This window comes from Sturnira hondurensis, unplaced genomic scaffold (genome assembly GCF_014824575.4).
Source record: "Sturnira hondurensis isolate 20B ecotype Veracruz unplaced genomic scaffold, ASM1482457v3 Scaffold0002840, whole genome shotgun sequence".
Taxonomy (NCBI): Eukaryota; Metazoa; Chordata; class Mammalia; order Chiroptera; family Phyllostomidae; genus Sturnira; species Sturnira hondurensis.
This window is the reverse complement of record NW_028075471.1, coordinates 4,081,837-4,099,070: the sequence shown is the minus strand read 5'-3', so window position 1 is coordinate 4,099,070 and position 17,234 is coordinate 4,081,837. Positions and strand designations below refer to the sequence as shown.

General features: G+C 35.7%; 1 protein-coding gene across 1 annotated transcript in view; it reads left to right on the top strand.

The window, feature by feature from the left end:
- DNAH12 (dynein axonemal heavy chain 12) overlaps positions 1-17,234 on the top strand; it is a 234,256-nt gene that overhangs the window by 87,098 nt on the left and 129,924 nt on the right. The window contains exons 23-30 of the mRNA XM_037040727.1: positions 974-1,093; positions 1,390-1,546; positions 1,779-1,951; positions 5,517-5,669; positions 5,925-6,164; positions 6,692-6,937; positions 7,273-7,392; positions 15,931-16,040. Of these exons, the coding sequence (XP_036896622.1) occupies positions 974-1,093; positions 1,390-1,546; positions 1,779-1,951; positions 5,517-5,669; positions 5,925-6,164; positions 6,692-6,937; positions 7,273-7,392; positions 15,931-16,040 (1,319 nt within the window). The remainder of the gene's footprint in view (positions 1-973; positions 1,094-1,389; positions 1,547-1,778; positions 1,952-5,516; positions 5,670-5,924; positions 6,165-6,691; positions 6,938-7,272; positions 7,393-15,930; positions 16,041-17,234) is intronic.

Below are 17,234 nucleotides of genomic sequence, written 5' to 3'. Positions count from 1 at the left end.
TCTAGATGAATGTTTCTTTTAACTCCTTGGTTGTTGGACTTTCGTACAGTTCAATTTTCTGTCAGTTCTGGTTGTTTTTTGTTTCTAAATTTTTGTTGTCCTTTTGGTTGTGTGAGGAGACAGAGTGTCTACTCTGTCTCCATCTTGGCTGGAAGATCCCTATCATTTACTTGTGACGCAAGTTATTTTTTAATCCCCACAATTCCTTTAAATACATAAAAGTGTTAGAAATACATGAAAGTATACTTTGAACTCAAAAGCACAGATTGTTCAATTATAATTGAACAAATATATGATTATTCTAATTATATGCTGTGGCCATACAAATTTTTAGAATTGCTATGGATTAGTAATACAAGGGTTCTAACTACGACTCCAGTTGTCTACTAAATTGTATAGTCAGTCTCCTTTTCGATGAAATCTTGGCATCAATATACATATTTTTAAAAGATTTTTAAAATTTATTTTTAGAGAGAGGGAAGAGAGGGAGAAAGAGAGGGAGAGAAACTTCAATGTGTGGTTGCCTCTACACACCCACTGCTGGGAACCTGGCCCACAACCCAGGCATGTGCCCTGTGTGGGAATTGAGCCGGTGACTTTTTGATTCTTAGGCCGGCACTAAATCCACTGAGCCACACCAGCCAGGGCAATATATGTATTTTATTAGACTGATTTATTTTTTACAGTTTAATAAAGCTCTTATATTTTATATGAAAGAAGTATTATATATTTTATTTAGAAAACTTGACAACTCCCCACAGCAAAGGCATATAAAATATATAAATGTTGTAAAAATATCATCATAATTTATAAATAAATTTTCAGGTATTTTAAATAGCCATATAAAAATTTTCTTGACTATATGATATTCTAGGCTATGATATACCAAATATTGCACTTCTCTATTGTTAGGCATTTAGCATTTTTTCCTGTAGTAATCTTTTAAAGTTAGAAATGCTTTTTAATTATTCAGGCTTATCCAGACTCTGCAAGAAGAGACTGGGTTCGAGAGTGGCCTGGCCAAGTTGTTCTTTGTGTTTCTCAAATGTTCTGGACTTCTGAGACACAGGAAGTTATAAGTGGTGGGACAAAGGTAAAGCATTATTTGATTTTAAATAATATTTTTTCTAGATACTATGTTTCTTAGTTAGCTTATCTGTTCTTTGCCAAGCCAGCCCTCCCTCAAATTTCTGCATATAGCATTAAAATTTTATATTTGAAAACTTATTATATTTTGTACTAGGCTTAGAAAAAATCACTCCACCCTATAATTAGTTTCTATATTGGGATATATTATGAAGTCAGAATTATTTTGTATAAGAGTAACTGTATAAAATATATATTTTAGGTACTATATGACATTACTTTAACTACTTTTTAATTTTGTAGGAATTAAGGAATTACTATAAGGAACTTCAGAATCAGCTAAATGATATTGTAGGGCTGGTAAGAGGAAAACTTTCGAAGCAGACCAGGACTACTCTGGGGGCTTTGGTTACTATTGATGTCCATGCTAGAGATGTGGTCATGGACATGATTGATATGGGTATGTAACTTTTTTCTTTAATTTTAAAGATAAAATAACAATAGCTTCTAGACACAAAAACTTAGACTACATATGTTTCTCTTCCAGTATAATTTATTTTATATGATCTTTTCTACAAATTGAAAAACATAATTGTTTTAATATTTTCTATTATATAAAATGATAAAATACATATTATTCAAATTATTTACATTCCAGGGTTATGTGTTTTGTTTTATTTTATTCTTTTTAGGTGTCTCGCATGATACAGATTTCCAGTGGCTTGCTCAGCTTCGATATTATTGGGAATATGAGAATGCCCGAGTTCGTATCATTAATTGCAATGTAAAATATGCTTATGAATATCTTGGCAACTCACCTCGACTTGTCATTACTCCTCTAACTGACAGGTGCTACAGAACATTGGTAAGCATTTCAATTCTTTTAATTTACACATTAAAAATTACTTTTTGGTGTGGTACTGTATTTTCTTTTCCAAATTTAATGTGGCTATCCTCATTTTATTCTCTTATCAGTGATAATTGAATACAGGTATTCCTTTCTAATTCCAAATTTCCTTTATGTAAAATTATAGTAATGAATATTTAATTCTGGGTGGTTTTGTAGAATATAAGTATGTTTGGATTCTAATGTTTGAAAAACATCCATTGCTCCTATTGGGGTATTAGAAAAAGGAATATACTGGAGATTTAAAAAGAAAACAAGAGCTTTGGAAAATGGTATCAATTATTTGCAGTGGAATTCTGGGAGAGTAACAACTTCAAGTTGTAAAATCAAAAGCACATTAAACACTTGTATACAACAGAAAATTGGAAAACCAAAAAAGTCTTCTAATACAGTTGCAAGAAAAAGAACATTTGTAAGCATTTTCTTGAAATTATAAAGGGAAAGGTTTCTAAGAGTCAAATTAATGAATATTAACAGTGGAGCTTTTACCATAAATTTAAAGTGGATAAAATATTTATTGATATTACCTTTATTTAGATGTCTGTTGTTTTGTTTCAGAAAGGTAAAAATGTGATTTTCATTGATGTATTTTTATTTATTTCAAAAGTAGACTTTTGAAAGAGCACTTTTAGGTTCTCAGCAAAATTAAGTAGAAAGTATGAGTCCTTATATACCCTCTGCCTCCCCATGTGTACAACCTTGTGTCCCTTAACCTTATTTTTCCTAAAAGGTGTTAAGTTTCACAAGCTGTAATACTGATTTAAAAAATATATATTTTATTGATTATACCATTAGAGTAGTTCTATTCCCCCCCTTTATTCCCCTCCACCCTGCACACCGCCTCCCCCATCATTCCCCTCCTTTAGTTTATGACCACGTGTCTCAAATTCTTTAGATTCTGTATTTCCCCTACTATTCTTGCCCTCCCCCTACCTATTTTCTACCTATCGTCTATACTACTTATTTTCTGTACTTTCTCCCCCCTTCTCCTCCTCCCACTCCCCTGTTGCTAACCCTCCATGTGTTCTTCATTTCTATGGTTCCACTCCTGTTTTAGGTGTCCTCTTAGTTTGCTTTTGTTTTAGGTGTGGTTGTTAATAACTGTGAGTTTGCTGTCCTTTCACTGTTCATATTTTTTATCTTCTTTTTCTTAGATAAGTCCCTTTAACATTTCATATAATAAGGGCTTGGTGATGATGAACTCCTTGAATTTGATCTTATCTGAGAAGCACTTTATCTGCCCTTCCATTCTAAATGAAAGCTTTGCTGGATAGAGCAGTCTTGGATGTAGGTCTTTGGATTTCATGACTTGGAATACTTCTTTCCAGCCCCTTCTTGCCTGTAAGGTCTCTTTTGAGAAATCAGCTGACAGTCTGATGGGCACTCCTTTGTAGGTGACTGTCCCCTTAATTCTTGCTGCTTCTAGGATTCTAGAAGTCCTTCATTTTCATCTTGGCTAATGTAATTATGATGTGCCTTGGTGTGTTCCTTCTTGGGTCCAACTCTTTGGGACTCTCTGAGCTTCCTTGATTTCCTGGAAGTCTATTTCCTTTGCCAGACTGGGGAAGTTCTCCTTTATTATTTGTTCAAATAAGTTTTCCACTGGTGGCTGTTTCTCTTCCCCTTCTGGTACCCCTATAAGTTGGACGTTTAAAGATGTCCTGGAGGTCCTAAGCCTCTCCTCATTTTTTTTTGAATTCTTGTAACTTCGCTTTTTTCTTTTTGGTCATTTCTTTGTTCCTTCTGGTCCACTCCCTTGATTTGAGTCCCAGTTTCCTTTCCATCACTGTTGGTTTCCTGTGCATTTCCCTTCATTTCAATTAGTTTAGCCTTCATATGTTCCTCTAATTTGTGACTAAAATCAACCAGTCCTGTGAACATCCTAATCACCAGTATTTTGAACTGTGCACCTGAGAGGTTCGCTGTTTCTTTTTTGCTTAGAGTTATCAACTCTGGAGCTGTGAGTTCTTCTTGAGCCATATTTTGGACTCTTCGTGCCTGTTACATATGAGGAGCAGAGCCCTAGGTGTTCACTAGGGTGGGGCAACTTAGTTGCTGGGTTGTGACTCTGTATGTGGGGGTGGGGTCAAAGGGGAGCAATGGCGGTCTTCTCTGCTGCCTCTCACCGCCGGGGCCTGCACGGTCTGTCCCATTGCTCGCGAGTGTGTGACCACGGTCAGCCCGCCAGCTTGTGCCCTCACTGGGTTCTCCCTCTGGGGCCTGCGCGGTCCGTCTCACTGCTCACTCCTCTGATGGTTTATCTGCACGCAAATGTGTGACCGAGGTCAGCCTGCCGCCCCACGCTCTCACTGGGTCTGCCCGATGCTACCCCGGCTGCCTGGGTGCCTGGGGTCGGGGGAATCTTTCCTGCCCAACCCTGCTCCGCTGCTGGCTCTTCCCCTCTTACCAGTGTGTTTGAATGGTTTGTTGTTGTCGGACTTCCATATAGTTCAATTTTCTGTTCTCTGGCTGCGTCTTTGTTTACTAAACCTTTGTTGTATTCAAACTTGGTTGTGGGAGAAGGCACTTTGTTTCCACCTATGCCTCCATCTTGGCGGAAGTCCTGTAATGCTGATTTTTGTGAAGCAAACTCCATAGTTAGAGAGTTAACTTTAACTTACATGCTTCTAAAAATGTTCAGTGACTGTTCTAGTCATTGTGGGGACCCAAAAAGTGTTCAGATAGTGCTATGTGCTTACTGAACTTAAAGACTAATTGAGAGAGGAAAATGTATATAATTAACTGCAATGCAAAATAGAAAGCAATACTACTGGTAAGAGAAGTATAGAACAGGGTTATGGGAATGGAGAAAATAGAGAACGTAGCAAGACTGTCAGGATCCACAGCCAGGGTGACTCATAGACAAAAATTATATAATAGGTCATTTGTTTCTCTTTCAACTGATAGGTACCCATTCATAACACTCACTTTCTAGCCTCTCTTTGAGGCTATTCAAGAGATTGTCATTATTGCACTTGAATTATCTCCACAACCACTTCTTTTTAAAAAAGATTTTGTTTATTTATCTTTAGAGGGGAAGGGAAGGAGAGAAGGAGAGAAATATCAATGTATGGTTGCCTCTCGTGAGTCCCCTGGTGGGAACTGGCCTGCGACCCAGGCATGTTCCCTGACTGGGAATCAAACTGGGATCGTGTGGTTCGCAGGCCCTCTCTCAATCCACTGAGCTACACCAGCCAGGGCCACAACCACTTCTAATTAAAACTTTCTCACCAAATTTTTACACCTCAAGGCTAGATTCTCTTTGTTTTTAAAGGCAAATGGAGTACATATAAAGTGTTAAAAGATAAGGAGATTTTGATATATTTTCACTTTTTAAAAACTTTTAAACTGATTTTTCTTTGTGCAGCTAGAAAAATTGTGTGCTAAAATTAACTGAACAATACAATTGTATTACTGACTCTCTAATGTTACAACTAAAAATCAATCTGCTTTGCAAGTGATTGTGTAAATTTTTTCTTTCAGTTACGCATGGATTTCTTTTCAGATAAATTTTTCTTTTCAGATAGGTGCTTTCTATTTAAACCTTGGAGGTGCTCCAGAAGGGCCAGCAGGCACAGGAAAAACAGAAACCACTAAGGACTTGGCGAAAGCTCTTGCTGTACAGTGTGTGGTGTTCAACTGCTCAGATGGGCTAGATTATCTAGCAATGGGAAAGGTAAAGTTACATTTTAAATGTTACAGACTTACATCTAGGTCTGACTGGATGAACTGAAGCAAACTCATATTTAAACATTATTTAAATGTGATTTAAGCATTACTTGAACCTTGGTTTTAGGTGTGAAGGCATTCTTTATATCCTTGGGACTTTTAATAAGCTTAACTTTCAACCTTGACTTAAAAGATTAAATATCTGTTTTAACAAGCTATGTATTTTCCTAAGAAAAATCTTCTCCCTTTTTATTGTCCTTAGTTTTTTAAAGGATTGGCTTCTTCTGGTGCTTGGGCTTGCTTTGATGAATTTAATCGAATTGAGTTGGAAGTGCTGTCGGTGGTGGCTCAACAGATTCTTTGCATCCAGAGAGCCATTCAACAGAAGCTGGAAATATTTATTTTTGAAGGGACAGAACTTAAACTCAATCCAAACTGTTTTGTAGCTATCACCATGAATCCTGGCTATGCAGGACGTTCTGAATTGCCAGATAATCTTAAGGTAGTATTTTTATGAGTGTAAATTTGTTCATCAAAAGTAACAGAGTAATTCACTCAAAATGGTGTTTTCTCACATGTGTTTGTAATATCCCTTTTCCATTTTCTGTATGTTAAACTTCCCAAAACTTTCAGATATCTAAAAAATATTAGTCCTGGCTGGTGTAGCTCAGTGGATTGAGAGAGGGCCTGCGAACCACACGATTGCAGTTCGATTCCCAGTCAGGGCACATGCCTGGGTTGCAGGCCAGTTCCTACCAGGGGACTCATGAGAGGCAACCATACATTGATATTTCTCTCCTTCTCTCCTTCCCTTTCCCTCTAAAGGTAAATAAATAAAATCTTTTAAAAATTAAAAAAATATTAAAGTACATAAAACTATTAACATGCTACTGAAAAATTATGGAATTAATGAAAAGATGCTGCATTGGGGGAATGCACTTGAATATCAACACACTATCTTTGGGTGCTTAGGCTCAGCATTAAAAATGACTTAATGTAAATAATATATTTCTTTATTATATACTTCAGGTTCTTTTTAGAACAGTAGCTATGATGGTTCCAAACTATGCCCTCATAGCAGAAATCTCCCTCTACTCCTACGGATTTTTGAATGCAAAACCCCTGTCCGTGAAGATAGTAATGACCTACAGGCTTTGTTCAGAGCAGCTCTCATCACAATTTCATTATGACTATGGAATGCGAGCAGTAAAAGCAGTCCTAGTGGCTGCTGGAAACCTTAAACTAAAATTTCCAAATGAAAATGAAGATATACTTGTAAGTATTAAGTACATACATTGTGAAAGAAAGCCTGAGTAGCAATGGAGTAGCAAGATAATTTTTTTGGTGAAGTTGATCAGGAACTATAAATAGGCAAAATAGGGAGTTCTTGCCTTGAGCCTTTTTATATGGTGTTGAAATGATAGTTTAGAGGTTATGTTATTCATTTTACTTTATATGAAAGTAAAGACCTTTTGGCCCGGTAAGCGGTGTTGGCTTTTTTGTATGAAGATTCCATGGAACAATGTAAAACAAACTTTGATGTGGGGCATGGGGAGGAGAAGGCAAATACTGGCAACTAACTTAATATTACACTTTTTGGATGATTTTAGCTTCTTCGATCAATTAAAGATGTAAATGAACCAAAGTTTTTATCACATGACATACCCTTATTTAACGGAATAACTAGTGACTTATTTCCTGGTATTAAACTTCCTGAAGCTGACTATAATGTAAGTAAACCTTTGAGAATGACTTATTCTGCAAATAAATTTATCTGATGACTCCAGAATTTATAAAGTTTTATTAAATGAGTGAAATTATTGTATTTGGAGGATAAACCGTTATTTTGGTCACTTTAATATGAAAATACATATATTTTAGTACTTTCTGTTATATAATACCAAGGTTACAAAGCTCAGGTCAAAAATAATGCTTGTTGTAAGAATATATATTTTATTTTCTATCTTGTGATTTATAATGACTACTACTATGTATACCATAATACTGCTGTATGCTTCAGCCACTAAAAAAGACAGTAAACTGAAAGTGATGAAACATCTTGTAGTTAAGGATTTGTTTCTTGAATTTAAGTAATGTGCTACATATTTTTAAGGAAAAAACCATATGCATTTTCAATTCCATTTAAATTATAGACATTATATGCGGTATATATATATATATATATACACACACACACACACGTATGCATATATACACACATACATATATATATAAGTGCCTGGTGTTTATAGCTGTTATATAATATAAAGTAAAAATATAATTTAAAATTAATTACAAACAAAACAATCTCAATTTAATGAGATGGGTGATATGTGTCTAAAATTAAGCTGTGACATTATGGCACTTTCTGTGGTAAAATGTACAGTGAAGATTCTTTTGAGTTCAGCATGCATAACCTACCTTATGCTATATGATGATTCAATTCTTTCACTTCTTCTCTTTATTGATATTAATGTACAATATTTTTTGTTTGTTTAAGCTTTTATATTATTAAGTGGTCACTTGGCTTAAAGGCATCATTTACTTGTTTGCCTCCTTTTTTAGTGTATATTTTATTGATTATGCTATAACAGTTGTCTCATCCCCCCCTTTATTCCCCTCCACCCTGCACACCCCTTCCTGCATTTCTCCCCTCTAGTTCATGTCCATGGGTCATGAATATATAAGAACATATAAAGAACATATAAGTTCTTTAGTGTCTACATTTCTTGTACTATTCTTAACCTCCTCCAGTCTATTTTCTAGCTGCCATTTATTCTCTGTACCTTTTCCGCATCAATCATCCCCCTTCCCACTCCCTCCATGTGGTCTCCATTCTTGTGATTCTGTTCCTGTTCTAGTTGTTTGCTTAGTTTCTTTTTGTTTTTGTCTTTTTTAGGTTTGGTTGTTAATAGCTGTGAGTTTGTTGTCATTTCACTGTTCGTATTTTTATCTTCTTCTTAGATAAGTGCCTTTAATGTTTCATATAATAAGGGTTTGGTGATGATGAACTCCTTTAACTTGACCTTATCTAGGAAGCATTCTATCTGCCCTTCTATTCTAAATGATAGCTTTGCTGGATAGAGTAATATTGGCTGTAGGACCTTGCCTCTCATGACTTGGAATACTTCTTTCCAGCCCATTCTTGCCTGTAAGGTTTCTTTTGAGAAATCAGCTGAGAGTCTTATGGGAATTCCTTTTAGGTAACTGTCTCTTTTTCTCTTGCTGCTTTTAAGATTCTCTCTTTATCTTTAACCTAGGATAATATAATTATGATGTGCTTTGGTGTATGCTCCCTTGGTTCCAGCTTCTTTGGGACTCTCTAAGCTTCCTAGGCTTCCTGAAAGTCTATTTCCTTTGCCAGATTCTCCTTTATTACTTTTTCAAATAAATTTTCCATTTCTTGGTCTTCCTCTTTTCCTTTTGGCCCCTTATGATTTGGATGTTGTAACGTTTAAAGTTGTCCTTGAGGTTCCTAAGCCTCTCCTCATTTTTTTGAATTCTTGTTTCTTCTTTCTGTTCTGGTAAAATGTGTCTTTCTTTCTTCTGCTCCAAACCATTGAGTCCCAGTTTCCTTCCCTTCACTGTTGGTTCTCTGTTCATTTTCCTTTATTTCACTTTTTATAGCATTCATTTTTTTCCTCTTATTTTTGACTATATTCAACCAGTTCTGTTAACATCCTCATTACCAGTGTTTTGAACTGTGCGTCTGATAGGTTGGTTATCTCTTCATTGCTTAGTTGTATTTTTTCTGGAGGTTTAATCTGTTCTTTCACTTGGGCCATTTTTTTTTGTCTTGGTGCTCCTGCTATGTAGTAAGGGGTGGAACCTTGGGTGTTCACCAGAGCGGGGCAACCCACATTGCTGTGTTGTGACACTGTATGTGAGGGAGGGGTCCAAGAGGGAACAGTGTTGCTTGCTCTACTCTCTGCTGGTTTTCAGTCACTTCCCCCACTACTCACAATCAAATTGGGCCCTTCTGGTGCTGATTCCTGGTTGGGTGCATTTGTGTACAATCTAGGATCCTGTGGGTCTCTCCAATGGACCCTCCTGTGAGGCTGGGAGTTTCTCCCACTGACTCAACCCCCACAGGTATTTTCAGTCAGAGGCTTTGAGGCTTTATTTCCCTGAGCTGGTACCCTGGGTTGTACAGTCTGTCTCATTCCCCAGTTGCTCCTCCCAGTTATCCACACACAAATGTGGGACTGCCCAGTCTGCCAGCTGCTGCCTTGCCTGATCCACCAGCTGCTACTTTGCCATGAGTCCTCTCCACCCAGCTTCCCCCCTACCAGTGTGGATGAATGTTTCTTTTTTAACTCCTTGGTTGTTGGACTTCCATACAGTTTGATATTTCTGTCAGTTCTGGCTATTTTTTTTTTGTTTTTAAATTTGTTGTTGTCCTTCTTTGGATTGTGTGAGGAGGCACAGTGTGTCTACCTATGCCTCCATCTTGGCTAGAAATCTGTTTGCCTCTTTTTTTTAAAAAAATCTTTAATTGTTAGTCAATTACAGTTGTCCCCATTTCCCCCCTATTACTCTCCCCTGCCATACCCACACCCCACCTCCCATCTTCCACATTCAGTCCTCCCCCACCCCCTTGTCTTTGTCCATGGGTTCTGTATACATGTTCTTTGACTTGACCCTTCACCTTCTTTCCTCCATTGTCCCCTTTGCTCCTTCCCTCTCGTCACTGTCCATTTGTTCTTTATTTCCAAGTCTCTGGTTCTATTTTGCTCACTTGTTTGTTTTGTTGATTAGGTTCCACTTATAGGTGAGATCATATGATATTTGTCTTTCACTGCCTGACTTATTTCACTCTGCATGATACTCTCCAAACTCAAAAACTAATGTATATCCTATGATAGTATTGGATACAGGTGATTCTAGAGTATTTTTCACAACCAACCATCAATTCTCCGATTCTGTGACACAACCTGGTTGTTCAACAATTCATTTCTGACAGTACCTGGAATTAGTGTCAGACCCTACAGATGAGGGCTCAGTTGTACAAAACTGCCCCTTACTTTTGACAACTGTCTCAAGTTCTAAGCCACCTGTACTTTAGGGGTTTCCATGACACCTCCCCCTTAAGTGTGATCAATTGTTAGAATAGGTCACAAAACTCAAGAACACAGTTTACTTATGTTTACTGGTTCATTACAAAGGATACAAATTGTATTAGGCAAGGTACGGGGGTTGGCAGCAGTGGAGCTTCCACTCCCTAAGGGTGTATCACCCTCCCTGCAACTTGATGTGTTCACCAAACCAGAAGCTCCCTGAATCTCAATGCTGAGTTTTTATAGAGTTCAATCATCTTTTCCCTCTCTTCCCCCAAAGGTTGGTTGGTAAGTGGAACTGAAAGTTCCAGCCCTCTAATCAATGGGTCTTTCTGGTGATTAGCTGCATCTTGAGGCTATCTAGGATCCTTATCCTAAGTAATCTCACAGCATAAAGTCAGGGGTGATGGGAGAGTACTTATTACAAATTACAAAAGACACTCCTATCACTCAAGAAATTCCAAGAGTTGTAGGAGTTCTGTGCTGCTTTGTAGGGGGTGGGGAGCTTGTAAAAGACCATATATATATTTGTGGTATATATACACACCATATATACCACAGGTGTGTATCAAGATGATTCAGGATATGCTAATATGATTTTTTTAATTAAAATACAATTCTCTTGGAGAGCTCTTGTAGTCTCATGAATATAGCAATAGATCCATGGGTCCATAGATTCCAGTTTGAAAAATAGTACTAGGACTTCGATGGTAAAACTGGGTGTTTGGAAGTGTTTCATTACCTGGGACCTACAGATTTCTGATATGCTTTTTGTTACAAAGCAGTGGACAGATTAATTTTCAAGACAGTTGTATTACCATTCCTGTTGGTATAGTATGTAAATACAAGACACTAAACTGAGTAAACATTCTCATGCCAGAAAGGGAAGGCAGTGATATATGCAATAAGAAACAGCAAGTAGGTGGTCTGTATCATAGTACTCTGTGGTGAAGGAAGTTCAAGAAGGCACATTCCAAAACACCTGAAGCATGTAAACAAGTTTAAAGAACTGTTTTGAAATCCATAATCCTTAGTTTTTAGCCAAATTCAAGAAATGCAGTTTTATATAACCTGGAACTGAATTAACTGCTTTCATCATATGCCATAATAAACTATTGGTAGTTCTGTTAGGTAGGAGAATTCACAATAGTTTGTGCACACATACATCATATCATTCTTAGACTTAAGCTACTGAGACTGGGAAGGTTAGGTTGTATATGATAAACTCAAAATTCATTAGTTTAATGAAGTTGACTGTCATACCTCTAATTACTGAGAGCATAACAGTTCATAAGAGGGATATTAGAAATTTTGATACTCTGTGAGAATAAATAGGCTTATAAATATAATGCCCATTTGAATTTTTACCTAAAGTAGAAGGAATAAATTCAAGTATAGACATAGAAAGTGAGGCAATGATGCTTTTATTGTATTTGTTATGATGGTTCTTTTTTTTTATTGGTTTTCAAGTACAGTTTTCTGCCTTTCCCCCGACCCCTTTCCACCACCCCAGTCCTCCCCACCTCCCTCCGCCATTTCCACCCCCCTTATTGTTGTCCGTATTTTATTGAAGCAACCTATCTTTATTGTGAAAGATTCTTGTAATGGTAGAGTTTTTAAAATTGTATTGTATTTTTGTTGCTACTATAAAGAAAAATAGAACAAATTGGAATGTTTTATGATGTTATATGGCAATTGCTTTCTGCCTTTCAAAGTTCCTGGTAAAAATCTGTGATTAAAGTCTTTTCCTAACGCACTAAAAAAAAGGCTATTGGTAACTAGGGAGTCAGTGCTGGGAGGTGTGCTGCTGAGCAACTCCTTCTGCCTGCAGCTGAGCAGGCAGCTAGGGGAGCTACAGCTATAGAAAAAGAAAAATACTATTAACTATACCATCTTGCTTTTTAATATATACTATATTTCTTTGTTTTTCCTTTACTGACTTCAAGTTTCAAGTAATGTTTATTGTTCCATTTATCTTCTCTGTTGGCTTTTGTAGTTTTACCTCAGTGGTCACTGCACAGATTATAATATACATTCTTGACTTATTATAATTTACCTTAAGTTTGTATTCCACCATTTCAGAAACAATATAAGAACTTTAAATGGGATAATTTCATTGTCTACTTACACCTGCCCATTGTACTATCATTGCTATATGTTTTACTTCTACATACATTATAAACTCCAGAATTATTTTATACTTTAGTTATTAGTGTTTGAAAAAAAGTCACTTACATTTGCTTTTTTATAGTGTCCTGTATTCCCTCAGCAGGTATGTACTTTCATCTGGGATCTTTTCCTTTTAATGTAAAGAACTTCTTTCAGTATATCTTATGTGCACATGGGTCTTCTGGCAACAAATTCTTTCAGCTTTTCTTTGTTTGGAAATGTCTTTATTTAGCCTTAGTTCTTAAAGAATATTTTCACTATATATATATAATATATATATATATTATATATATATAGTTATAGTTATAGATTGGCAGCAGTCTGCCCACATATACACCCCCATCATTTTAAAGATGTCATTCCGCTAACTTCTGGCTTTCATTATTATGCTAGAAGTCAGGAATTCTTCTGATTTATGCTTCCCTGACCATAGCGTGTTTTTTTTCTCTAGTTGTTTTAAGTATTTTCTCTCTTTCCTTGCTTAACTATGTGCTTAGTGTTGTCTGTTGGAAAAAACCCTGTTTGGGATTTGCTGCACTTCTTAAATCTGTGGGTTGATGTCTTCAGAAAATTCTCAGTAATTATCTCTTAAATTATTTTTTCTGCCCTATTTTCTCCTACTTTTCCTTTAGGGACTCCAATTACCTGTTTGCTAGATTATTTTATATTTTCTCACATGTCTCATGCTTTTTTAACATGTCTCATGTTTCTATAATTTGTGCTTTAATTTAGATCCTTCTTATTTTCCTATCTTTAAGATTGATGATCTTTTTTTGAGTTTATCCAACCTGCTGATTCCAATGAATTATAATTTTTCATACAGTCATGCTGTGTTTAATGATGGAGCTATATTCTGAGAATGGCATTGTTAGGCAATTTTATCATTGTGAGAACATCATAGAGTGTACTTATACAAATCTAGATGGTATAGCCTACCACCCACCTAGGCTACATGGTATAGACTGTTGCCCTTAGGCTACAATCTTACAGCATATTACTGTACTGAATACTTTAGGCAGTTGTACCACAAGGGTAAGAATTTGTATACTTAACACAGAAAAAGTACAGAAAAAATATGATATTAAAAAATGGTATACCTGTATAGGCTGCTTACTATGAGTGAAGCTTGTAGGACTGAAAGTTGCTCTGGGTGAGTCAGTGAGAGTGATGAGTGAATGTGAAGGCCTCGAACATTAGAGTACAATGCTGTAGACTAAAAATACTGTACACTTAAGCTACACTAAATTGACTAAAAAAACCATGAGATTAAATCAAGCCAAGAGAAAATAATTCAGTCAAGACATGTGGCTATAACAGGCCATACTGTTTACAACAAACTTAGAAAGAGTAAATTCTAAAATAATGATAAAAAGTATAGTAAAAGTAAACATATAGACCAGCTACATAATCATTTATTATTATTATCAAGTATTATGTATTATATTATGTACCATAATTATGTGTGCTATATTTTTTCATGACTGATGCACAGTAGGTTTGTTTATAACAGCATTACCACAAATCCATGAGTAATGCATTGTTCTGTGATGTTATGAAAGCTACCATGTTACTAAGTGATGAGAATTTTTCATTTTGTAATTTTTAATTATAATTTTATGAGACCATGGTCATATACAGAGTTTGTTGTTGACCAAAACATTGTTATGTGGTATATAATGGTATTTTATGGTTTTCATTTTAGTTTGAAAAGTTCATTTTATTAGAGATCCCATTTCTTTGCTTAAATTGTTTATCTTTTCATTCATTTTTCTGTCATACTATGTATTTTCTTTTATACATCTGTAAAAGTGATTTTAATGTTCTTGTCAGCTAATTATGAGATATGGTTGGTCTGTGAGTTTGTTTTATTTACTGTTTTTTCCCTTGATCATCAGCTATTTCTTATGACTTGTAAATTGTGATTTTATGTTAAAATTGTATATAAAATAATTGTAGAGAACCAAATGGTATAATTTTCCTGCAGAAAACTAATATGCATTTCTTTTTCTTTGTCAGATAGCTATAGAGCTCCTCATCAATTCAATCAGGAATTGACCTAAGCCAGAATTTTGGTGCAGAACTATTGAGCTTTAGTTTATCTCTAGTTTCAAATGTCTTTAGGGTGAGAATTGTCCTGTATTATAGGGCCCTCCCTCTAACAGTATTTTAAGATATAAACATTGTAAGCCTAAGGAAATCTCTCTCTGTATACTTTATGCAGCAAAAGTATATGCACTGGGGAGAAGAAGCTTTATACATTTGAGGATCCTCTAGATTCAACTCTGTCACCCAAGCCCACATGACCATTAATATCCTGTTCATTTCTCCTTACTTCAGCAAAGTCCACATGCCCATAGCGGGCCCGTTCCAGTGCCATCTATGTTCACACCTGAAAAATGCTCCCTTTTCCTGATGGGGGGGATAACTTACAATGTTGTTTAGTTTTGTACTATTGGTGTGTTGGTGAATTTTTAAACTGTGTGCTAACTGCAATAAGTTATATAAACTCCCCCTGCAAACAAACAAACAAACAAAAAAACTGCTTCCAGGAGGAAAATTAGGTATTGATTTGTATTCACTTATGAAAGGTTCATCCTTTTTTGAAATGTAGTTCCTTTAGACTTATGTGTATTTAAAGTGCTCCTGCATCTTTAAAATGATTGTGACTTTCATTTAGTCTCTCTATTTATTTCTAGTTTGTACAGTATAAAAAGTTGTTTGGCGTGTTTTTCTATTGTATATCCTAACCAAAAGTAAAATTCTGAAAAACATTATTAAGAGGAATTATTTTACATAGCATACATCCAATGCTATGGAGCTATGATCTTTAATAACTTATAATGGGGAATACTAAGGGTTTAAAAGTATTTTAATTCTATTTCTTTTTTAAATTAAAAAATAAAGCTTTAATAAATAATTTATCAGTATAAGAAGATGCAGTTTTCTTATTTCTGAATGAAACATCTACATTTATAAGATATGTATGACATGATTTATAATAACCATTTTATAGACATGCATTTCATTTTTATTTTATTTTAGGAATTTTTGGAATGTGCTCATGAAGCCTGCAGAGTACACAATCTTCAGCCTGTGAAGTTCTTTCTAGAAAAAATGATTCAGACATATGAAATGATGATTGTTAGACATGGGTAAGAGTATGGATTAACACTGTCTACCAGTGTTAGATATTATTTTAATATTAAACTATTAAAACAACTAAATTTGTGTGTCAAAGGACTGAGCAAATTTTGTATGTAGATGACTAAGGAGGAACCAACCACCCCTATCCCTGAGTCCTTATCCCAGTGACTTAAAAACAAGGGTTTATTTTTTCCCTCATGCTGCATATTCAGCAAAGATTGATAAAGAATATTCATTCCGTGATGTAGCACTAGTGACCAACAAAATTTGCCCTTTTGGTCATCAAATACATTATTCACTTTCCTTCATGTATGTAAAATACACTCTTCCCTTCCAAGGAGACAGCATTCCAGTCAATCAATGAATCAGACTCAAAGTTCAAGATATCTATCTAGGTGATGCATGATAGTTTCTGCATCAAATTTGGAAGTTGTTCTTCTTGACCTACCAACTGGAAAGACAAGTTATCTGCCCTTCACACAGTTTATAGTAGTGGGTTTACTATTACTAGAACAGGATTACTGGGGCAAACACTCCCATTCAGAAATTGAAGAATGGGAGACACAGCCAATACTGATCAGTAACAATTTTGAAACTCAGCAAGGCATGTGAGGGCCTCAATTTTAGAGAGATTGAGTGAAACTAATAGAGTTTAAGCTTCAGGACCTCTCATTTGTGGGGCCCCTCCAAAGAGTCATAATTTATTATATAGGGTGCCATTAAAGTAGCTGTGGACATTTTATATTCATAATTTCATATACATTTATTTTCTTTAGAGATCCTCCTTACCAATTGTATCAACATACAATAAAACCTCCTAAAACCAGGTTCACTTTTGCTTGATTCTTTCTGGGAGGGGCTTTCCAGTTAACTATTCTCTGTGGACCTTGGTTCAACCTTCCAAGAGATCTTTTCACCTCCATTTTCTTTCCTGGTCACATGTGAAGTGGACAGTGGAGAAAATGCTTTTGGATTGGGAAATGTTTTCAGCTTGTTTCCTGCCTATAGAAAGCTGAGGTCTCAAAGGTCATGGTTGTTTTAAAGGCAGGATTTTAAAAAGAAAAAAAAAGCCATTGTGTTAAGTAATTTTTCAAACTTATCCAAAAATAGAGGGAATACAAGTACCATCAACCCTTATGCATCCAGTACCCATACTTTTTTACTTTAGAAAATTTAGAAATTTTATTTTTCTTTTTTTCCTT